The sequence below is a fragment of the Arvicanthis niloticus genome, chromosome 13 (assembly GCF_011762505.2).
Source record: "Arvicanthis niloticus isolate mArvNil1 chromosome 13, mArvNil1.pat.X, whole genome shotgun sequence".
Taxonomy (NCBI): Eukaryota; Metazoa; Chordata; class Mammalia; order Rodentia; family Muridae; genus Arvicanthis; species Arvicanthis niloticus.
Window position 1 is genome coordinate 26,214,845 of NC_047670.1, and position 26,629 is coordinate 26,241,473.

The 26,629-nt window shown below is 33.6% G+C and overlaps 1 protein-coding gene across 1 annotated transcript in view; it reads right to left on the reverse strand.

Moving 5' to 3' along the window:
* The window catches only part of Csmd3 (CUB and Sushi multiple domains 3), a 942,208-nt gene that overhangs the window by 583,871 nt on the left and 331,708 nt on the right, over positions 1 to 26,629 (reverse strand). Inside the window, 1 exon segment of the mRNA XM_076912208.1 lies at positions 20,454 to 20,578. Within this exon segment, the coding sequence (XP_076768323.1) occupies positions 20,454 to 20,578 (125 nt within the window).

Sequence of the window (26,629 nt, forward strand, 5' to 3'; positions counted from 1 at the left end):
AAAAATGCTATTTGTCTTTGCTTATATATCATGATTTCCAGTTTTATATACTTAAGGTTTCTTTCGCTTTTTGTTAGTTTGTGTGGTGTGTGTGTGTATGTGTGTGTTTGTGTGTCTTTCTTGTGCTTCCCTCTTTTCAAAGTTTTTATTATTTTATTGCCTGTTTCTAAATGAGAAATAGTGTGAGGGAAAGAAGGTTTGTAGTTAAATGTATGATGATGTTGAAAGGATTTTGGAGAAGATAGGGGAAGAGAAATTATGATCAAAATACAATGCATATTTTTTTTTCTAAAAAATAGTAATGTCATTGCTGAGTGGAGGGGATGGGGCATGGTCATATTCCTCCAGAGATCTCAGTGCTACAGCTCTTAGCTGGCATTCAATGAAACAGGTGTCTGAGATAGTATTTAATGAAACAGCTTGTACACATAAACTTTAGGCGATAAACCAGGGATATATATAGACCTTGGAGTCTGGGAAGGAGTTTTCAGCGTAAAAGAAAATCATTGGCCAGAGTTTTGATGTTCTGTGAATGCTTCTTTTGCATATAGAGATGCATTCCAGGAATCCCAGGTTCTTTTTGGACAGGTTCTTATGTGCGTATGTTGGAGTAGAAAAGAGGAAATAGAACTTGTAATCTCACCAAGGCTATATGCTATTCAGCAGGTAGAGGGTGAGAATTTCAGGTACCCTAGACAAGGTCAGAAAAGAAGAAGCTCTTCAGGTAAAGGGAATCCTCCATTTTGCACTGAGCTCAAGAGAGCTGTCCAGACAATGGTAGACTTCAACCTTAATTAGCAGGGCCTGACAAATATTTGTAGATTAAATCATTCTAATGGCAATATTTTTTCTAAGAAATTAGTAGTTGATTCAGAGAAATGAGAGAGATGTGAGGTATTAGTAGATAAAACAACAGTTTCAGAATGTTCCATGTAGAGGAACTTTCCCCTAACTAATTGATTGAATAATAAGGACAACAAGAAACCAATCATTGGGTGAGGAAGAGATGGGCCTTCAGGGTCCAAGAGAGGAAGAGGGTACACAGGAGAAAGGGACACAACCCTTTTTGGATGGTGAGGCAGTAGTGAAAGGAAGCTCCATGTAGATAGAAATCTGTTAGATCTGGTGGTGGAACCCACCTGTATCTGCAACCAGAAGATTTCTAACATAGAATAGTTGATGAGTTTAGGATGATAGATTGGATGCTTAGTGGTTTTGTGTTATCTGTTGATTCTAAATTGAGATAGTCTGGTGTTTCCAATTTTCACAGAGTCTTAGGTAGGTCAGAGTGTAAAAACATAGCTGGGGTGGATGGAATTCAGCCAGGCTTTGGGACAGGAAGATTTGGCAAAGATTGTTCTCCAATGGGAAAGTAACCACAGCAGAAAATGAGTTGGAGAGAGTGTGCCACCAGGTAACCATGGAAAATTGGGTGTACAGCTACATAGGGATAGCCATGAGGGTGGGGAGACTGCTGTAGCCACCAATAGTATGGATTTTCTATTTATAATTACACATTATAGTCCCACATAATTATAGTTAGTATAAAGATAAAATTGCTGAATCTTCAAGACAAAATGTTCATTCTTTAAACATTGAAATTGACATTTATTCAAGGTCAAGCCTAACTATAAACATTACCCAATTGTAAATAAGTTCAACCATTTAAAACTGTATATAAAAACATAAATGAAATCCTCCAAAATAATATTTCTTTTGCCAGAAAGGATAAAAAATAATTTCTAGTACATTATCTAATACAACAACAAAACATTTATTAATAAAATAGCAAAGAAAAAATAGCATCTGATTTTATTTTAAATTTTTAATAGTATATTGTTTCTAGAAACTATTTCTAAAAATTTCCATCATAATTGTTATGAATGTGTGTTAGGAACTCTGACTATTTTATCCTCAAGTTGCTCGCTCTTGTCCTCCTTCTGGTTCCCCACTCTATCCCAGTGGCCTCACTATTACGTGTACAGGATTTTTAATCCAGCAACATGGCTGCTTTTATAACATCAAAAGACCTAAGTCTGTGTTATCCATCTGGAATGCAAACATGCTTTTAGTACACACCTTTGAACTCTCTGGCTGGAATCCTTTAGTACAAACCTTTAACCCTCATCTATGATGTCTAATTGAGAGGCAGACAATGTGGCAAATCAGAGAAAGATCTGACAGAATGAGTCAGGGATAGGATATACTCAAGTCTCAGGAGGAAAGCTATTTACGAGTAGTGTAAGGAAAGTCAGATTGTCAGTTCAGAGTGGAGTTCAGTCAGTTCTATTCAGTTAGTTGAGTTCAGTGCAGTGGAATTTATTGCTCAGTGAGTTGAGAGTCAGTGCAGTAGATTTGATTTCATTAGTGAGTTCATGCACTTCACTGCAGGTCAGCAGAGGCCGTTGAAGCCAGACAATAAGGAATCAGAAGATGAGAACAAATTGCTAGAGTTACTTTGAGGAGCAGAGCAATTCAGTGAGAAGCTGGGAGAAGCCAGATTGATTCAAGAACCTTGGAGAGGAGTTCAAGATGGAACAGTTGAGTTGAAACTGCCTGACATGCTTCAGAAAGAAGTAGAAAGGGTGAATTTATTCAGCAGTAGACCTCTGAGACACAATTTTATCAGGCTAATAAAAGATACATTTACAGTTATGTTTAAAATTAAAAACTGTTTTTAAATGTTCTCATTGTGTGAGAGGGCAGGGGACATGCCTTGGTGCATGAGCAACAGCGTACATGTAGAGGTCAAAGGGCAATCTGTAGGAGTTTTCTATCTTTTCCATCATGTTGGCCCTGGCGATCAAACACAGGCAAGTGCCATTATTCACTGAACTATATGTCTACTCGTTCTTCACAGTAATAAAAACATATATGTTTTGTTTTAAAGTAAAAATAAACAGTTATAGCAAGGGATGCATAAGTTATATGACTAATTCATAACACATAAAAAGAAAAAGGGAGCTCAAGAATACTGAGTATGTAAAACATTGTTACCATTATTTTTCACACTCTAAAAACCAAACTCATGCTTTAAAATTATCTCCATGATGTAAACTGAAATATGTCTAGTCTTGGTTCCCTAAACCAAAAAAAAGTTAAAGGTGGCCAAGAAGGATGACATGGTGCAAATTATATCCATATCTTTTAGGTCTGACCCCATTTCATTCCTTTTCTCAAAATACATACTTCAAGGAAAAATCTTTTTATTTTACATTATAGTTCCTGGTGAACTTTAAATGAGTGTTTCCTTGACAGTGAAAATGCAGAGGCATAAGGCTCTCAGCACCTGGGTTGTTTTTCCAAGAGAAAAGTGAGAGGGAACTGCTGCTTTGGATCAGTGATCTGGTCCAACAAATGTCCATTTTGCTAATCTGTCCATTGGGAGCATTACAGAGGTAACTAAGGGTTCCAAATAGCATGCTAGTAAGTGCTTTCCTCCTTGGGAATAATTGAGAGACTGTCTAAGAAGCAGCATCATTTCATGTTATTTGAATCCTTGATAGAGTTAAATGAATTGATTTATTACTGAAAGGCTGATGCTTACTGAATTATCCTCTAGAGATGTGATTTAATTGGTCAGAGGTTGGCTTTAGACATGTACTCTTATTTAAAAAAGCTCTCCAGGTAATTATAATGTGTGTCCAGCAATGAGGAACACATAGGTATGTGGAATCCTCAGGATATAATTGTATTCTGAGACTTAATACCCACTGACCTCCCTTGCCTCTGCTCATATCAAATTATCTCCAATTCCAACTCCTTTACAAAGCTGCTCTGCCAGAAGCCATCAAGAAGTTAAAAACTAATATGTGATCTTCCTGAGATGGATCTGCCATGGAATGTTAATAATGGAATTGCTTCTTTACGAAAGGCCTAAAGAATTTCATTTTAAGAAAGATTCCTGCTTTTAATATAGTTTTTCTGTCATTATTAAATATATATCACTAGTATTATCCCACCCTTTTGAGCAAATTTCTTCAGAACAACAAAGATGTACTGTCTTGTAGTGATGCTATAGAGACAAATAGATGACTTCTTAGTTCTTAATGTTGATCCTATAAGAATTCCTAAAATTATGTTAGTAATTATTAAGCTCTTTTATAATAGGATGGTTATTAAGACCTTTCTTCTGATGTCAAAACTGTAATGAGAACTCTGCAAGTCTTCAAGTGTCATGAGTTAATTGCTTCTGAGACAGCAATCATCTACAACTCAGAACACATTCCAAGAGGTTTTAGAACAATTAATCAAAGGTCATAAAAAGGAAACTAAGGATTTACTATAGGTGTAAGGACAGAAGAAAATATTGACTGGGTTGATTTGTATAAAACTTCACTCGTAATTTAGTAACAAGAGTTACGAATTTTAACTCTCCCTGAACCTGTAGGGCTAGTGACAGACAATGAATATTTAGACAGATAATTCTTGTTAATGGATATGCATGTAAACATTCTCTGTTGTAAATGTCGTATTCACTTTATGATTTCAATTTTTGTTTGGAGTTCTAGTGAACTTTTGTAGAAAGATGTATACTTGGAAAAAACAGATGATCTATTCTGGAAAAGGTACAAAAGACTAGGAAAGATAAGATTGGAAAGGATAACATTGGAGGGCATACCAGTGGAAACATAACATTGGAAACAAGGCGCTGGGAGTAAGGCATTGAGAGTAGGCATAGAGAGCAAAGGCATTTTTATATCACAGCAGGAGGAAGAGCAATATTAGAAGGAGAATACAGCATGGAATTACAGAATTTATAAGTCAATTTAAAAAAATAAGAGAGCAATATGCAAAATGCAGAGGGAAAGAAGAAAAAAAGCTGCAGAGAGATGAGAAGGAGCAGGCAGGCTTGGTCTAACTAAAGAGGACAAACCTTTCTTCTTACCAATTTGGGTTTACTTCATTTAGCAATAAAGGGAAGAAGCTTTTTCTTTCTTTAGTCAATAAAGATTGGAGCCCAGTTTTCATCCAAAATAAGTGAGTTCTTTCTGCACTGGCACTTGGTCTTTTGCTCTACATAAATATGTAAGTATGGATGCATATAAGTATGTAATTATAAGATAAGTATGTAAGCTGGAACCAACTGCTTTGAATGGAGATGTATGAATGTGTAAACATAAATCTGTATATAAATTTATGTGAGTTCAATCCATATTTTTTTGTATAAGAGTTTTTCCTTTGTGAACATGACTCTCTTCTCCTCCCTTCAATAGAAGTTTATTGCTCCAAACTTCGCCCTAGCATGACAAGCAAGAGAGATCAGGTCAAGACGGAAAAGGCTCTAATAATTAATCCTGTACTTAATCCCCTGCTGTTTTAAGATGAGGTGTTAAGCACCAGAAACTGCAATTTCTGGCCTCCGAGGACTTCATACATGCAGGTCAGCTACTGCAACAAAGTGACTTAGACTTAAGATAGGTAAACGTCTTATTATTAAACAGCAACCCTATATATCTTTTGCAAGGCCAAGTCTTGTCCCTCATAATGCTCTTCCCACTCTGCTGCCTCAAGAGGAACCAACAAGGAAGAAGACTACAGAAAATGTCCCCCGCCCCCACCCCGCACTTCCACTCCTCAGTTAAATTCTCAAGGCACAAGGGACCTCCTTCCTCATGGTTGAATTAAATGAGTTATTTTCTTGAATATATTGTAGTATTACTTTGTAGTTTTATCTACAAACTTCTGTCAATCTAGAACCATTTCTTCTATTATCTATTCCTGGCTTTAGTGCCTCCTTTCTTCAGTCTTCTTTAGAGATTCTCTTTTCTTTGCCTGTTCCATTGTAACTTGTGTCCTCTCAACACAAACAATTGTGATCATACTGTACATTATACCTCTAAAAATATATCAATCTTATGCGAACAATATGTCACTGTGATCTTTAATAACTAGCACTTTGCAGTCACTGTTTACTTTATGCTTATTTGAGACCAGTTTTTAGACTCTACAAATAAGTGTGCTCACATTGTTTTGTCTTACTCAGTTACATATTTTAATTAGGAAATCACACTTAAAGGGACTGAATACAAAAGAGTTAATTGGCCAGGTGGCAAAGGTGGGTTAGTACAAACCAATTATTAAGTTTTACAAGCTAATTGAGAACAAGCCAAACTATAAGGCCTAAACTTCCATAAATAATAAAAGCCTCCATGTCATTATTGGTAGCTTGTGGGTTAAGATGATCTAATTATGTAAGTAACATATTTATGCTTTTATCCAAGTATTATGGATATTTAATTTGAATCAATATCTTCAAAATTATGAGCAGTGTGACAATAAATGTGAAATTGCAAATATATCTTCAGTTTACTAGTTCATTTACTAGGAATTTTATACCAAGTGATGGAACTAATAGATCATAAAAGAATTATATAAATATTTATTGTAGAATCTCCTTAGTGTTACATAGAAACATCTATGCAATTACATTTGCTCAACCACTGTGTATGATTCAGTTTTCTAAATATTCTCATGGACATGCATGTACAAGCACAAATACACACACACACACACACACACACACACACATACACACATAGAACATTTCCTTTCAAAGTGATCATTTTAACATAAATGAGATGGTATCCTTTCAATGAATGGTTTTAGAAAACATCCTGGAGTAATTAAGGATACCAAGGAACACATACCAGAGGTGTTTTACTACAGGCCATGACAAACATCAACCTAAATGGAGAGAAACTCGAAGCATTTCCAATAATAGTAGGAAAAGCTCAGGGTTGTTCACTTTATCCATACTTATGAAATTTTATCTAGAATAAGATAACAGTGAAAAAAGATGGGGAGGTACAAATATAAAGGGAAGAAGTCAAGTTGTACTTATCAGTAAGTCAAATGATATCATACATAAATAATTCTAAAAATTATAAAGAAATCTTGATATCTGATAAAACCTTTCAGCCAAGTACTATGATGCAAATCAATACACGAAATCAGTATTCCTTCTAAATACAACCGATTAATATACTGACAAGAGATGCAAGACACCTTTCACAATAACCTCAAAAACATGTATACATACATACTTCTATATACAGACTACACACACACACACACACACACACACACAATATCCCTCACAGAGAAGTGTTGTTTCAGAAGGTGCTAAAAAGGATAAAATGAGACAGTCTCTGTAAAGTGTCATGCACAGTGTCATCCTTTACAGAATCACACCCCTAGTCCTTTTTGGGGAGACCCTAAGAAACTTCCTATCTTTGGAAGTCTCTAATAGCCAAGAGCATATGTTGAAGGATAGAGCAATAAAGAATAAGAGATGCAGAGATAGAGAGATAACAAAATCAGGGAATAAGAGAAAAGAGTAGTAGATGGATGAATAGATAAAATGATAAAATATAACATTTTTCTGTAAGTATATAGAACATAATATATGCATATATTATTATGTCTACATTATACATATATACACATAATTACATATTATGTATCTACATAATTATCATATGTTTACTATGTACATATATTATTATGCCTGTAATATGCATATTATAAATGTATACATAAAATATGTTATATATGTACATACAATATATGTACATAAGTAATAGGTACATACACACACATATACAAATATACATACACATACTCATACACATACATACACACACACACACAGACACACACACACATACACATAGGCAACTCTAACCAAGCAAGTAAAAGACTCATGATAAAATTAAAGAAGACATAAGGAGATCAAAAGATCCCACTAGCCCATGGTTTTGTAAAATTAATATAGTAAATGTATTTCTCCTACTAACAGCAATAATAGATTAAATAGAATCCTTATCAAAAATTCAAAATAGATCTTCACAAAATTTGGAAGGACAGTATTCAGTTTTATAAGGAAGCACACATTTGTATGAATGTGTGTAAAGACACAAACACACAATCATACATAAACACCAATCAACACCCCCTCCCTCCCAAAAAGAAAAAAACCAAGGGCAAGGAAAGAAAATGCAATTCTGAGCAATAAAATGATAAAAGAATTGCACAGGTATAACTATCCCTGATAGCAAATTTAGTACAGAATTTTAGTAATGAATGTAACAATGGTGTTGGCACTAAAACAGACATTTTGATCAATGGAACTGAACTGAAAACTAAGACATCAGTTAACATAGCTTTTAAATTTTTATTTATGATTTTAAAAAAAGCTAGAAATATCCACTGTATAAAAAGCAACATCTTCAATCAATGGTGTTGGTCAACCTTGATGTCTGCATGTAGAAGTGTGGCAATAGATCCATTCTGATCATATTGCATAAAACTCAACCCTAATGTATCAAAAACCATCAACAGAATGAATATCATTAGATATCATAAAATGAATATCATATAAGAGAATGGGGAGAAGACACTTAAACCCATCTGGATAGGACATTAGTTATCAACAGAACTCTGTTAGCCCAGAATTTTAGAACAGAATGTGAACTCAGGAAACTGAAATGACAGTGTACAGAAAAGTAAGAGTGTTTGGAAATTTTAGTTCTAACCAGGATAAATGGAATGTCTCTATCACATATCTTCCCTTAGGGCTTGAAAATCCTTGTAAAAGAAGAGGCAGAATGATTGTAAAAACAGGTAGTGATGGAGGACACCAAAGAAACAAGACCTTCGAAATACATCGGGCCCAACATTCATATGAATTTGCTGAGACTTTAGCAGGATGGGTGGATGCACAGGACCTACACAACTATGCACCAGACCAGGTCCAAGTGCTGAGAAGGCTGGACATATGCTTCTGTTCTTAACTCAGAAGGTATCTTCAGTTGATAATCACTCAAAAGTGAAAGATGAATATGCTACAAACATGGCCTAACAAAGTACAAAAAGACTGTCCACCAACCTTCATATCATGGCTCACTTGTTTTGTTGTTGTTGTTTGTTTGGTTTTTAAAAAACAGTGGAGTAGCTGATCGAGGAGAAGAGAAATAAGGGAGGGAGGGGTAGTAGTAGTAGAGAGAGAAAAAAACTACGGTCAGAATGTAATGTATGAGAGAATGATACAAGTTTTAAAAAAAATAAGTAAAATGGAATGAGAGAAAACAATTACAAAGTATGTGATAAGGTTTAATAACCACACATTTTAAGAGTTGAAACAACTCAATATTATTTGAAATTATCAATAACATAAGGCTCAAGATACAAAATGATATTTCTCTTATATTCATTACCATAGTCAATATTTATATTTAAAATACTCAAAATTGGTTTTAAATTAAAATATTATTCCCTTTAAATGAGGTCCAGTTACAGGCCCAAACTTGGGATAGTTCAAGGGGAGGCCCCAAATCCCGACATTATTATTGATGCAATGGTAGGCTTACAAACAAGACCTTAGCATGACTGCCCTCCGAGAGGCCCAACAAGCAGCTGAAAGAGTCAGCTGGAGATACCTGCACCCAACCAATGGACAGAAGTCAAAGTCTCCTGTAGTTGAATTAGGGAAAAGCTGAAAGAAGCTGAGGAGAAGGGTGACCCCATAGGAAGAAGAGCAGTCTCAACAAACCTGGACCCTCGAGACCTCTCTGACACTTAGCCACCAACCAGGTACATACACCAGCTGATATGAGGTCCCTGGACACATATGCGGCAGAGGACTGCTGTGCTGAACTTAGTCAGAGAAGATGTACCTAACCCTGGAGAGACTTGAGGCCCGAGGGAGTAGGAAGTCTCTTAGGGTGGGGACATCCTCTTGGAAACAGTGTGGAGGGGAGGTATAGATGAGGAACAGTTAGAGGGCAGACTGGGAGGGTGATAAAAAATAGACTGTAAAAAGAAATTAAAGGAAAAAATATACTAAAAAATATTACTACCTCTATATGGTGTTTTCTTGTTATCCTCCATTTGCCTTCTCACTAACTACAATTAATTATAACTTTAAGACTTAGCCTAGGTACTTCCTCCTGTATAAACTAATTCTCTGCAATTTCTGTCAAATACCCCTGTACTAGTATAATTTTTGTCAAATACCCCTGCCCTAGCATATTGGTTGTATCGAATATATGTATCGAGCTTGTGGTATGGTTCGAAGGTAGAATGCATGGTTGATGTATATCAAAGTATTCGGTCAACACCTATTATTCAAAATTCATTAAGAACTAAAATAATTTTAGCTCCTTTAAGTCCTACTATTGATAATAAATTTTCTGTAGACAGGAATTTTTTTTATTTTAGATCCTTCTTTTTCTATGCCTACTATGTAGTCTCTTATTAGACAAAATAAAAATTGGAAAAGTTTTTAAGATGTTTCTACTAGAAGAATAGCCTTTAGTGTCAGGAAGCAAATGAAATTCTCTTTTATTTACCCAAAATGAAACCTATTATTTGCATTTATACTTGTTTTTATTATTCTAATTTTTCTATGACCATATACTAACCAGGAGCAAGTTGAAGAAAAGAAGAACCTTTTGGTTAACCTGTATACAATCTATCATGGCAGCAAAATATGGCAATTAGTCTTGGTCCTCAGTACATGATGTCAGGAGCATAAGCGCCCATCTCTACAATTTTAAATCTGCCAGCTTGGCATAATGTTCAAAAGGTTCCACACCCTCCCAAAACAGTTCACCATCTGAGGACCAAATACTAAAAAACATAAACTTCTACAGGCATTTCCCTCTCAGCATAATAGAACATAAGGCCATTTCCAATCAATTCATTCATCCTTTTAGGTCTCTCTCCCTTTCACCAATATCTCTTTGATGCTCTTGTGACCATAAATTCATGTTTCTTACCTTGACATATTTCCATGTCTTAATTACTATGTCTATCTTTCTAGCTCTTCTTGAATTCTAGGCAAAATGGTCATGTGCAAGCTTTGAAGCCCCTTTCATGATACGTGGGTAAATTTTACTCTTCTGTTTCTGCTATTTTTTATAATTAATCCCATTGTAATCCATACCTCTGACTCCCATAAAGATGAAAACTCATTTTCTCACTTTTAATTAGAATTAATTTGCACCTAAATATCAATGTTGCTGAAACAAATTGTTTAAAAATAAGGCAATATATAGTAAGAACTAAGAGATAAAATGAATAAATATTATTTTCATGGCACTTTTAATTTACTTTTGAAAGGTTAATGGAGCCATTCTTTTTTGTCTGTTTTGAATTGTCTACATAACTTAAATATTGACAGTATAATCATGCCACACTTGTGTTACAAATGTTCTCCCTTTGTTTCATTTTGAATGTAGAATATTTTCAATAAGACTGTAAATTACTCAAGGGCATGATTTGTTCAATTTGAGTCTGTGATTCATGCATTGTATCTAGTATAGTGGTAAATAAAAGATTTATTATCCTATTCTAGTACCAGTGACTATGTTTATCATACACCAGTTACTACATGTTGACTGAATACTGACTACACACTTTCACAAAAGCTAGAAGCCTAGGTAAGCCCTAAAACATTCCCCATTTCTTAGTTCAAGAAAAAGTCCTAAAGTGAAACAAATTCTATAAAAAGCAAAAATGTTTGTAAAATTCCAATTCCAGAAAATTAAATATTTACCTTTTGTCAATAATGCGTTGTCCTATTCCTTTTCTGTTATCTATGTTTTACTCAGGTTTTCAGGCTTTTACATTTTCTATATTTTTTTGTGTGTGTGTGGTGTTTGTGTGTGTGTGTGTAAACCTAGAAAGCACTATACATTTTAGAAGACAGAATATATTCAATTTCATTTGTGTTTTTTTCCAACATGAAGAGCTCTAAAGTTATATTTTTCAAACAATAGAGAAGGCAATTAATGGAAGGCTTTTTCATATCTTGAGTTCTTCAATCCTTCTTATGTCAAAAAAGTAGAAAAAAGCTATTGATTTTCTCTTTTTTCCTCTTACTAAATAATACCGTGTCCTCTCACCAAACATCAATGCATTCTCCACCACAGTTTTAAATTATATCATAGATGTACTACAAAGAGAAGATGTCATTTCAATGTTAAAAACTAAAATGCCTTGTACATAGTTTGCTAGAGTTTATTGTTTCTTCTCAGATTAATACAAAGAGACACATACACTCACACAGACACGAATTGGGGACTATGAATTCAATGACAAGTAGGGAAGAGAATATGTAAGGATTTCAATGGAGAAAAGGGAAGCAAAAATGTGGTAATTATATTATCTTCTCAAAATAAAATTTAAAAGGTATTCCAGTTCAGAATAATTCAGTTCTAGACTCTTTAGATAAATTATCAACTGTTTCTAAAGCCTGTGATACCCATGAATGTCCTTAGTTGGGTCCCTACAGGTTTTACATTTTATTTTGGCTCTTACTTAACTTGAAACCCCAAGTCTTAAAACTCTTATTTGTTAAACATTAAAAAGAATTTCTTTGGTGGTTTAGTCTCTGCATGGAGAGACCAATGGCTCCAGCTGAAATGTAGTAGAGGATGGCCTTATTGGGCATTAATGGGAGGAGAGGCCCTTGTTCCTGTGAAGGCTTGATACTCCATTATAGGAGAAGATGAGAGCGGGAAGGCAGGAGTGGGTGAATGTGTGGGGGAAACATCCTCATAAAAATCAGAGGATGGAGAATGGGATAGGGGGTTTGGGAACCTGGAAAGGGGATAAACATTTGAAATATAAATAAAGAAAACATCCAATTAACAACTGTTTTATATATTGTTGCCTTACCCTACTTCTCTTAGAATCCATATAATCTGAAATTGCTGATAGCTTTCTCCCCTATGAAATGGATTTGGGGCGGGGGGCATTGACAGGAGTGTCTTGATAAATAAGTAAAGATACACAAATATAATATTACTTCTGACATGAAGTCATAATTTTGTGATAAATGAGTTACAAAATACTCGTATAATGCAAATTCTGATTGATTTGGCTGAAGAACACCAACATGTTTGGAACAAACTAAATGCAATACTTCCCTGATTTAAAAAATCCTAATACATATGTCACAATACCAATGAACATTAAAATATTCTCTGATAAATAATTTATCACACCTTTCAAATGTATTATTGTCTCCGTGTTCCAAGAATTAAGACAGATACTGTGCTTGAGAACTTAAGATATACTTTTGAAGTAATGATAATCATATTGAGTATAAGAGTCCAAAAAATTAACACATGATCATTAAAATATTGAATGGATCATAGGAAGAAGCCCATGTCATCACCTTTTGTATCTACATTTATAATACATAATTAAGCAAACTGTAGCAAAAAGAAAAAGCATGCTTTTTTTTGTCATGCTTTCAAAAGATAATTGACTAGGAAATAGAAGGTTGCTTACTGGCCATCACTGAAATTTCTCCATATACCAAAACAAAACCACTTAGTTTTAATTTTATACATTTTCTAATAATTTATTAACATAGCAAAGAATCCTCATATGAAGAAAAGTATTGACATGTAAGATATATTTAGGTAATCTAAAGTTTGTAAATTAATAGTTATGTGGTAAGAAATCTACAAATGTACCACAAGTTACATCTATCAAAACAGTATGTGAAACAAAACTGACTTAAGTCTTTTTTGACAGCTCATTGCAAATTATATTTGTCAATAAAAATATATGTTTAAACTCAAACTACTGCTTTTAGAAGAAAAAAACAATCAGTAAGAAACAAATGTGTGATAAAACTTTCTTATCTACACCATCTGTCTATCTCCCTTCACCATATGTCACTCTATAGTTGCTAATATTAATCCTATTATGCATTTTTTTAACTGTGACAATATTCCATGAAATGAAGATAGCATGGATAACAGATACAGAAAAACACCTGGCTATGTGTGTATCTGGTTGATAAACTTCAGACGGTTCTTCACTTGCTCTTGGCCAATTTTTATTTTAATTGCATTTCCCGATAAGCATTCTACCAGGTCAACTTGTTATGCTTACAATGACCATATTTCTTAATTTCTCAAATTAGTTAATATAATTCAACAAACTTTTGTAACAATATGAGCAAGTTCTTTGTTGTTTGTTTGTTTGTTTGTTGTTTTTGAGACAGGGTTTCTCTGTGTAGCCCTGGCTGTCCTGGAACTCCCTCTCTAGACCAGGCTGGCCTCGAACTCAGAAATCCGCTGCCTCTGCCTCCCAAGTGCTGGGATTAAAGGCGTGTGCCACCACTGCCCGGCTAAGTTCTTTTTTAATACCTGCCATTTAGAACAGAAATTTGTGCATAATAGTCAGTGAGTTGAGCATTACAAATATGAGCACAATGCAGGAGGAAACAACATGTAATGTCTTAAAGACTCCAAAGCTGATCATAGACACTGTTTTATTCAGTAATTATTCATAATGCAACCTGTATACACAGTCTATTTCTGTCTGAAAAGATTAGTTAAACCTCACTTGGATATTTTTGTTGAATCTAATACAAATAGATCAATGGACCCAAATTGATGACTAAAGCAGATTCATTTAAAGTCTAAGCACTTTTAGAAATGTGTGTGTGTGTGTGTGTGTGTGTGTACATACTTGGGAGCATGTGTGTGTCTGCCTGTTTTCTGTGTCCTGTGTCTCTATGGTGCTTAAGTGGTAAATAGGCCATAGTATATGCTTGAAGGTCATAGAATAAGGGGGTGAAATGTGAAAGATGAAAAGAATATGATTATTTGGCTTTGTCATTCAATGACAGATCAGCCATACCAAAAAAAAAAAAAAAAAAAAAAAACAAAAAAAACAAAAAACAAACCTGAAGCAGTAATCGTCTTCAGTATTGAGATGTATACAGAGTTAAATAATAAATTTAGACATGAATCCTGGGTGATTTTGGGGCAATCAGACAACTGGCAACCTATAGTAGAAGGAGAATTTGGAGAGCCTGATGCTTTACAGAACTGCCAATTTTTTGCAGAATTTCAGTTTGGATACAACAGTTTTAATGACATAATACTGATATCATCGCACCCCTTTTAAGTAGACAGAGTATTATCATTTTAAAACATGATTCTAAATGTGACATGAAATAATTTAAATAATTGAATACTTCATTTTTTTTTTAACTTCTAGTAGAAAAGAAAATCAGTGTCTTTGAACACTAACTAAAACTATAGATTTGGTATATTTCATATATTATCCACATTGCTATATTGTAGCCCAGATGGAAAGACCTGAACTCTTTACAGAGTACAATTATAGAGCACTAATAGTTAGGCTTCCACACAAATGTTACATAGATCTAACATATTTTGTTATCTCTTACTCCTTATCTATTTACAAAATTTACAAAAAACTGAAATAGTCATCGTCTCCATCTCATGCCCCAGAGCTGCTACTAACCATGGTGAGATTACTCATGGTATATTTCCCATATTTTAAATGACTGACATAATACTTTGCCTGGTCAACATGCAATATTATTTCAAATGTGAAAATATCTTTCTCACATAAAATTGCAAATCATTGTACCTGGCATCTTAACATCATCCACTGCATATTTCTTAGATTTATTACTATAATCTGCCATTAATACAAAATAATATCAAATTCATATTCTATATCACATATAGCATTTAATTTACCATATTCCCTCATGCTGGGTGTTGAATAAATGATTAATAAATTAATAAGTTAATAGAGAGATAATTTATGGAAGGATTGTGTATAGTAATTAAGAAAAGGTATTGTAGCATACAGGTTAACACATAGGACTTCAGCCTCCCTTGAAACTTTGTCCTGTCTTTTCTTAGTCATATTCCCCGCTCTTCTCACAAGGTATACATAATACTGTATTGTAAAACTCAAAACTCTTGGTTATTTGGAGCCACCGAATAAACACTGATTGGACACTGTCAAAACAATTTGTTCTAGGTACTATTGCTAAATATGTTAAATGTTTTTAAATTAGTGATATTACAAATTCTTCATTCAATGATCACTTACTATACATGCAGATCACAAATAAGTATGCCAATCATTGTAAAAAATGATAATGTACAAAAGCTTCATTTGTGGATCTGTTGCATATTAACTAAAACACAATAATTTTCATAATTTTAAAATATCAAATACTTACATATATGTATATATACCTTATTTAAGAAATATTTCATTCTGCACATTTATGTTAATTATTACTATCTTTCTTTTAGTTTACACTTTGGTGTTTTCCATGTGAAATTATGTCCCAAGTGAAAATTATGCTCTCATGTGAAATTCTTGTTGCTCAACAATACAATTTGCAGGACAGCAAATATGTTAATGATTTCTCAAAGGCACAGTACACTGATACTGCTATTTACAGCACTTTCTGGAACAAAAGCACATTTATTCTGTCCAAGCACCCATGAGACTTCAAGAACTACTCTTTGTTCAGACTCACTATGGATAGTCATTTTAAAACTTTAATTACTATGACAGCAGGTTCCCTCCATTACTGTTCCAAGAACCGAAGCAAGTGGTTCTAGTAGCTACGAATGACTTATAAGCATACACATGTGTGCCCTGACATGTAATAAGCAGGTAAATCATTGTTGATATGGTTAAGATCTGCAGAAATAATGTAAATTTGAATGGAATTGTAGCAATATATGACTTTTGAATATATCGATTTTATATATCCCAGTTGACAATGTTAGAATACCTGTTTCCAAAGACTATATTTGGACACTAGGATGTATGTTAGAATCCAAGAGAAGCAACATTATCATTCAAAAAATATCCTGTACATTGCAATGAGTGCACAACTGTAGCATTTATGAAAAATGACAGAAGATATAATTTCAGTCTTAGAACACTCTTTAATCAACATGATGCATCCAGTTTTACTAAATAAATGTCTTGAATAAAAGAAAAAGGTTTATTATATATATATACAGATATATATACACACATGTATGTGTATATATATATATAATATATATAATATATATAATATATATATATATATTTCCATAATTTGGCCCAAACTTCTTGTGTTTGATTTTGTTCCCATGTTAACATTAATATCATTTGATAGAATAAATCATGTCTTTTAATGTTTTCTATGAAAAATGTACATAAGAACATTAAGAAACATAAGAATGTTTGCAACATATGACTTATAATCCATAATAATTTTTTATAGTTGTAGTTTAATCTTGAGTGTAGGCCAGCCTAGGACACTGATAAATCCCATAAAACACGATATGCGTATTTGTTTTACAAAGTGCTTGAACATGTCTCATGATTCAATGCTTTGTGTCCTCATTGTCTACATATTTTAAAACAACCGTCCGTGTATATTTGTATGATCCTTGTATATATGAAAGTCAATATGTCTTTATGTTTGGCAACTATAATAGTTTACACAGTAGAGTCGCATTTTTGTTTAAAAATTAACACACCATTATATGTAAATACTTAGTTTTATCCAACTTTTATTACACTTTTGAGATAGAATCTCATATAGCTCAGGCTGGCTCAGATCTTCCACGTTAGCTGACAATCATTTTGAACTATTCATGTCCCTGCCCCTTCCACCTAAATGATTGGATTGCAGATATATATCATTGTACCTAGCAGTATGTTGGGGTTTAAAAATCTTTGGACCATGGGAAGTGGCACTATTATGAGGCATGGCTTATCAGAGGAGTTTTTGCATTGTTAGAAAAAGTGTATCACTATAGGTGGGGTTTTGAGGTCTCTGTGCTTCAGATCTGCCCAGTGTGGAATTCTACTTACCTCTTGGCTGCCTGTGGAAGACAGCCTCTTCTTGATTGGCTTTGAATCAAGGTATAGAAATCTTAACTCCTCAAACACCATGTATGCCTGGATGCTACCAAGCTTTCTAGCAAAACGATGGTAACCTAAACCTCTGAAACTGTAAGCCAGCTCAAGTTAAATGTAGTAGTTTATAAAGCTGTATTGATAATGGTGTCTCTTCACAGCAATGGAATCCCTAACTAGACACTGTGTTTAATTCTTGTTTTTAAATTTTATAATTTTCATTGTATTAATGCACGTTTAGTGTTATTATATTGTATACCATCTTGTAAAACCTTAACATAAAAATGATAAGAAGAAATAAATTTATACAGGACCAAAATTACCAAGTGAGTACAGTGCACTGCTTTGTGTTTTGTATTTTTTTCCTTGTGTTTCCCTTTTTTATGCTCTGAAATCTGGCTTTTTCTGCCTGTCTTATAAGAATCCTTTAAAAAAATGTCGCAGTCATTTAAGATTTGGAAGGCTGCATTGCTCTCAGCCTTATGCTTTTCATTTCTAAAATGGAGATGGTAATGTCTCCATCAATTTTTTTGGAGAAGTAAATGAGACAAAGTATATGCAGTTGTTAACATAATGCCTGGCACATAGTGAATGTTAAAAATAACAGTGACAATGTTGTAGTAACTGTGGATTCCCTCCCACATAACTCCATTTTCAGTTCCTTCATATTTATTAACAACACAAGATTGTTCTATTCATATACACTTGAATATCATTTTTAATCTTTTCTTACTACATCTTACTTCTATATCTAGCCAATCCTGAAATATCTTTTCTCTTTATAGTACCTAGTACATATGCCCCTACTTTATTCTGACATCTTTCTCATTATATCTAAGAAGAATCCCCTGGGTATGATGACTAAAAAAAGGCTCCCAGGAAGAACTAAAAAGTCACAACAACTGATATAATAACAAATGCAAAAATGTAGCCATTAAAAGTAATCACAGGTACATAATCAAGCAATAGAAATGTGAAAGGTCAATTCAAAATACAGACTCATAAAGGTTCGTGGCTAATACTTATAAACACTTGCAACCATCAAACTAGAGAGACGGAGGCAGGGGATTAATGATAGTGTAGCCTGGTGTAAATAAGTTACAGGCCAGTTGGGGATATATAGCAAGACCTTGTCTTAAAGTAAAAGTTTTTTTTAACAAACAGTGCTTGTATAATTTTGTAAGAATTTTTATTTGAAGAAGTGTAGTGGGTGTGGGAGCTAGGACAAAAGAGGAGGGGTGGAGTGTGGGTAGAACAGTTTTTCAGTTAGCAGTCAGATTTTAAAAGAGGAAAAGGAACAAGCAAACCAGATGGCAAAGAGGCAGTCAGAAGGTGGGAAGATTGTTCAACAATATAGAAGCTAAAAAAAGAGATAACATTGTGTAATGATATTCAGACCTTGTCTTCAATGAAATCATAGTTATTTTGATGCTCTGTTAAAACACAGGGCCTGGCATTTGAGTTTGAGAAGTAGGTTTTATTTCTATGTGCATAAACTGTAAATTCTTGCTATATATGTGAATATGCTCATCCTAGAGGTGTGGTTCCTGCAAACATTGTTGTTTGTATCTAAGTATATCAGCACACTAGTTTCAATGTCTAAAACTTATGGTATGGATTCTATAAGCCAACTGTATGAGTTATCAGAATATATTGTTTTTATACACTGGAGTCTGAAAATAATTATCAGAAACATACCTCAATGCATATGAGCTTACATCTGAAAAAGATGAAGTATTCTAATTTAGATGCCTTAGTTTCTCTTTATTTATTTTTTTACATATTAAAGATTTCACTTTGTCTTCAAAACATTTTCATGTATAAATTTAAAAATATAATCATATATTTATATACAATTGTATAACATATATATGTTATATATATGTTATACATATATATGTTTATACAATTGTATATAAATATATAACTATATTATATAACTGTATATATATATATAACTATGTATATATATGTATATATATATATATATATATATATATATATATATATATAACTATGGTGTGTGTGAGTGTTTATAACACACAAAGATTTGTTAACAGTGTCAATTACATTTTCAACTAAAGCTTGATAATGATAAAAAAGGAATTATTCCTTTCATTTGTATGGAAATATTTTATTTGAAGAACTATGTTAGAAGTTAGAGTAAGAAAAAAGAAGATAAATACACATGCGCACATAGTCTCTCACAGAGAAAGAGAGAGACAGAAAGAGAGAAAGAAGGAAGAAGGAGGCCTGGAAAGGAGAATGAGGATATGCTTGTGATAACTGGTAATTCATAAATTGTAACCAATCGTTACTTGGCTTTAGTTTAAATCCAATCAAACTAAACTTAATCCCCTGTGATAGCCCTCACCACTATACAGTTACAAGTTCTACAAGTGAAGTTGGATTCTGGTTTAAAATATGAATTTCACTCTCACACAGGAAAATTAATTGAAGTATTTGAAAAGAACAAAGACAATTTCTAATGCTTGGTTATAACATACTTTCAGATTCAGTTGTAATCTTTATGACTATAATTTGGAAACTCTGTAGATTAGAAACAAAGTGGTCCATAGCTTCTCTAAAATTTTTTAAAACACAAGGATAAATGATTATTTAAAAATATACATTAAGGTTTTATATTTAATGCTGAGTAAATTAAAAATAAACCCTAAATGTCACAGTATCTTCACAGAATATTTTATTATAATACTTTTCTTTACCTTTACATACAGGCCTGTGGTCACTCCAAGCAGCAAACACTTCAGCTATCCTTTGACAAGTAATGCTTTTTGCTCCCTGTAGGACATAATCTTCATCACAGGAGAATTGCACAGTGGATCCAAGGCTACAATTGAACAAACATTAAGAAATATCTTTTAGAAAGACAGACTGTGGGGAATAAGCTCTACGTCTATGTACTTCATTTAATAGGCCAAATTTAAAATAAATTTTCAGAAATAAATATACAACATACATAGCTATGTATTAAAGTAAAGGTAAGATGAATCTTCTATGAATATGCTCACTGGCAAGAATTTTAAAAAAATATGACCAATATCAAGTTCAATCATCATTACCTAATTTACCTGTGGATGGTATATGTGAAGAAAACCTTGACATTCTAATTTGAATTCCAGATCTTGGGTTCTTATCATTCTAATTTGAATTCAAGATCTTGCTTCCTTCTTTAGAATAAACTGACATAAGTAACATGCTTTTGAAATCTAGCTGTGATTTTAAATACATAAAAACATATACTTTAAAAATATATCATGTCCATGCTTTATTGGTAGAATTGTCTGTTCCATTTGACCCCAGACATAGTCACACAAGTTTCTAATCCCAAGATTCTAGAGAAGCAGAAGCCTCACATGTCAGACTAGTCTATACTAGAGATCAAGTCTCTGTCTCTATAATTCATAAAATATGCACCATCCAGTATTTAAGGCAGTAAACATAAACATAGATGTAAACATACTCAATAAAAAAAACAAAATCCACAAACATATCTAAAAGATTATCTACCTGGATTACTTCACCTTCATACCAATGATGCAGGGATGATTCAAAATACAAAAATTTGTAAATGTAATCTACAATATAAACAAACTGAAAGCAAAGAACTACTTAATCATCTCATTAGATACAGAAAATCCTTTGATAAAATCCAGTACCCATCATGGTAAATGTTCTGGAAATGTTAGGAACACAAGGGACATACTGTTCATAATCATTATGATTTACAACAAAATTATAGCTAACATTTAATTAAATGGAGAGAAGCTCAAAGCAATTTTACTAAAATCAAGAATGAGACAAAGCTGTCTACTCTCTCTATATCTTTTCAATATGGTATTTAAAATTTTAGTGAGAGCAATAAGCCAACTAAGATGATACATATTGGAAAGGAAAAAAGTCAAAGTAATGTTATTGGCAGATAATATGATAGGGTGAATAAGTGATCTTAAAATTCGACCTGGAAACCAGGGACTTATAAGCTGAATACAAGATTAACTCAAAATTTCTGTAGTTCCCTTATCTACAAATGACAAAGGACTGAGAAATAAATCAGGGAATCATCACCTTTCACAGTAGCTTCAATAATATAAAATATCTTGGTGTAAACTTAACTCATATTCAAGTGATAGACCTGTATCACAGTAACTTCAAGTCATTTAAGAAAGAAATTGAAGATTATCAGTGATGAAAAGATCTCTCTGTGTTCATGGGTCAGTAGGATTAGAATAGTAAAATGCCCATTCTATCAAAATACATATACATATTCAGTTCAATCCAATTCAAAATTTAAAAAAATGTTTATTTATTTATGATTTATGTATTTCTTGTTCTTATTACATATCTTGAAAGGACAACGTTTAACTTCATATAGAAAAAACAAAACCAAGGATAGCTAAAACAATCCTGAACAATTAAAAAAAAAAAACTTTTGGAGGTCTCATCATTCCAGATTTCAAATTGTATTAGAGAGCTATAGCAATAAAAAGAACATGGTGTGGTATTAAATACAGACATGCCAGAACAATGAAATCAAAGTGAAGACCAGACATCAATCCACAGATATATGGACACCTGATTTTTTTTTTTAAATATAGAAGCCAGAAATACAAACTAGAGAAAAGACATCATCTTCCACAAATGGTGTTTGTCAAACTGAACGGCTGGAAGTAGATGATCCCAAGTAGATACATGTCTATCACCCTGTACAAATTCAATTTCAACTTGAACAAAAACATAAAACCAGAAATACTTAACATGATAGAAGAGGGAAAAAGTGGGAAATGGCCTTGAATGCATTGGCATAAGATATGGCTTTCTATATAGAATACTGATGTGCCGAAGGACTAAGTTCAGCCTGTGTTCACTCTTTTGGTTGGTGATTCAGTCTCTAGAAGCCCCCAAAGGTCCATGTTAGTTGACTCTGTTGGTCTTCTTGTGCAGACCTATCCTCTTCGGTTTCCTAAGTCTTTTTCCCAACTCCTCCATAAGATTCCCTGAGCTCCAGCTAATGTTTTGATGTGAGTCTCTGCATCTCTTTTCACTGGGTGGATCCTCTCAGAGGGCTTTATACTATGCTCCTTGTCTGCAAGCGTAACAGAGTATCATTACTAGTGTCAGGGATTGGTTCTTCTCCATGGCATAGGTCTCAATTTAGGGCAATCATTGGTTGGCCATTTTCTCAGTCTCTGCTTTATCTTTGTCAGTGATCATATTGTAGGCAGGATTCATTTTGGCTTTGTGAGTGTGTTGCCCTTATCCTTGTACTGGGAGTTCTGTCTGGCTACAGGAAGTGACCATTTCAGCATCCATATGCCCCACTGCTAGGAATCTCAGGTAGAGTCACCCCTTAGACCCTCTGGGTCCTCTCTCCTTCCTAGGTCTCTTCCTTGTCCTGGAGATTGCCCCTCTCCTCACAAAGGATCTCCCTTCTCTCTCATCTGATCTACCCACATGTGATCTTCTGTGCCACTCAACCCAGCTCCCCTCTCCAACCCTCTTCTACCCAGTTCTCTTCTTTCGCTCTCTGGTATCTATTTTGTTTTCACTTGTTAGAAAGATTCAAAAATCCTCCCTCGTGACCCCCTTGTTATGTGGTTTCTTTGTGACTGTTAGCATATACTTTATGGCTAATATTCACCTATGAGTCAATACATATTATGCATGTCTTTTGGTGCTTGGGTTACCTCACTAAGGATGATATTTTCTAGTTCCATCCAATTGCCTATGAAATTCATGATATCCTGGTTTTTAATGGCTGAGTAGTGTTCCATTGTATAGATACATTACGTTATTGTTTGTATTCTTCATTTGCGAGATATCTAGGTTGTTTTCAGTTTCAGCCTATTATGAGCAAAGTTGTTATGAAACATGATTGAGCAAATGTCCTTGTGGGATGGTGGAGCATTTATATATGAGTTTTTCATCTTAGCCATCTTGATGCATATAAGATGGAATCTCAGAGTCATTTTGATTTGTATTTTCCTGATGACTAAGGAGTCTGAGCATTTCTTTAGGTGCTTCTCAGTCATTTGAGATTCTACGTTTGAAAAATTCTGTTGAGCTCTGTACCCCATTTTTAATTGGATTATTTGAATTGTTGGTTGTATAGCTTCATAAGTTTTTCATGTATTTTGGATATTAGTCCTCTGTCAGATGTAGGTTAGTGAAAATCCAACACACCTTCATGTAAACGTCAGATATGATAGCATAGATATAAGGGGCATACCTACACACAATAAAGGCAATATACCAGCAAGCCAATAACCAACAACAAATTAAATGGAAGAAACTTGAATCTTTTTCATTTAAAACTGGGGAGAAGACAATGCTGTCCACTCTCCCAACACCTATCCAATATAAAACTTGAATTTCTAGCTAGAGAAATAAATAACTTATGGAGATCAAGGGGGTACCAAATTGAAAGGAATAAGTCAAAGTACTGCCATTCACAGATGACATGATAGTATACTAATCATCCCCCAAAATCCTACCAGAGAACTCCTGCAGCTGATAAACACCTTCCTCAAAATTGCCTGGATATAAAATTAACTCAAAGAAATTAGTAGTCCTTCTCTACACAAGTGATTATTGATATATTCCTGTGTTATTTCCTGCATCAGGGCATTCTCATCAGGTATAATCCACAAGCACCAACATTTCATCATATTTGTGGGTGTTCAATAAACAACAAGACTAATAATGAGTTCAGGATGTAGCAAATGAAGACATGCAGAGATAAAGACATGCATAAAAATGAATAATTGCAGGCATCTCCGTTCTATAGGAAATAGGTTGGCAACATATACAAAATGGAGAAAAAACAGAAAGTAACGATAATAAAACATTGAGATAAACAAACAAGTCCTAGTAAGAGAAATAAGTTGTGGAACTTTTTCAATTACTACATCTTCTTAAAACAATGATGATCTCTGGTGCTCCCTATATTTGCCACAAATGAGTGTATTTAATTTTAATCAGGTTTTCACAGTAAAAGACATAAAATTCATAATCTTTAAGTCATTTGAGCTTTAGTAGGCTTTTTTTTGTGAGTGGGATTATTATAAATAAATGTATATAATCTGGATATAGGCAACTTAAATATAAACAACTACTAGTACCTTTGCTACCAAGTCAAAATTATCTTTGATTGTCTCTTAGGAATGTAAAATTATTCTCTCAGTGAGGTAACAATTTCATTTTCTCTTCTCCCAGATAATGCATTCAGAGTATTTGTTATGTAAAGATGAATGAGGGAGTCTAGGTTAGTAGTTTAGGTCACAGAATAAGGATCTGCTAACCCCTAACATCATCCTCTGTCATAGAAATGAAGCATCATTTATTGAGTACATATCAGGCATTCAATATTTCTACTAGGCTAAATCAGGACACAGTCATCTGGAGTCCTAGAAAATTGAAAGTCATCCCAGTATCTCTGTTTTGGTCTCTTTGCAGCTTAATACTTCACTCTATAAACTGTTGGTACAAACTATTTTCTTCATTTGTTGGGTTCAAACTCTCAAAAAATATTACTGCTAGGTATATTATTCCAGATACCAACTTCGTATTTTAGATGTTATTATACGATGTGTGACCCAGAACTCATGCTTTTTCTTTTGCCATTATCAAGGTTTATTTTCTAATTTTCTGTTCTACTGAACCTGAAGCTTTTCCTCACCTATTCAATGTAGAATTGAATAGCTCCTTATCTGTATCTGAAATAAGCCAACAGATACATGTTTTTACTGCTGGCTTTCACTCAGAAAAAAAAAAATAGAAGAGTACAAAGAAAGAAAGTAGGGAACAAGGAAAGTAATTTTGACCATTATTTTGCAATAAGTCATGTCATTTGAAAGCATTATACAGGGTATCTGGAACATATACCTCTTAGTTTTCCTCTGATTTAGAAGACTATCAGGGCTGTTCTATGTTTAAACTGGAGTCTCTGTCACTAGTAGCTATCATTTCATATCAAAACTTAACATAAATTCAGAAGGATATAAACTGCTTGCATGACAAATGCTTTTAAATTACTTATGTGTCTTTTAAAATCACTACTATCTCTTGGACTATTAAAGAAAAAAGCATTTGAACTATTCATTTACAGGGAGCCATATCCATGCAGTGTCACTGAAAATATATTCAACAACAACAAAAAACACAACAAGGCAAAATAACAGAGCAGAGAAATCAACATAATAACACCTTTTGGATAGGATCTGGGCTCAATGTTTAGAAAATGGTTGTTTTGAGCAAATGGACATACTTTTCTTTTTGTTTTTATGAAGTATTTTAAGATGGTGATGAAAGAAAAGTCTTGGCAGTTAAAAGTTTTTATTGTTTCTTATAGGACACAAGAGTATGTCCCCAGTGTCTATGCTGAGTAACTCACCACAATTTGTCCCTTGAGCTCTGGGGTATCTATTACTCTTTACTGGAGTAAACCTTGGTCACCTATTTTCATGTCCCATGAATTCATAGCATTATGCCATGTAAACATGATTAAAAATAAATCTTGGGGATTTAAATAAACCTAAAGAAAGCCTGTAACTATGGAAATCTAATAATACATGTAAAAACAAAATAGGAAATTTATTTAGTTAAGATGTACTGATAAAATAGACAATTATATGTTGCCACCATAATTTTTCTGTTAACACTGAAGATATGTCAACCCTGCTCATCTAATTCCTTTCACTATATACATATAGTTAATGTGATGCAGCAATGTAAAATAAATGAATGAGCACATTATTAAGATTAAAATCATCAGGCAGATGACACAAAACAACATTGTTTGGAAACAAATATGAATCTTCACAATAATTGTGTTGGCCCGTCTATAAATGACACATCTTTTTAAAAATATGTAGTTTTTCAA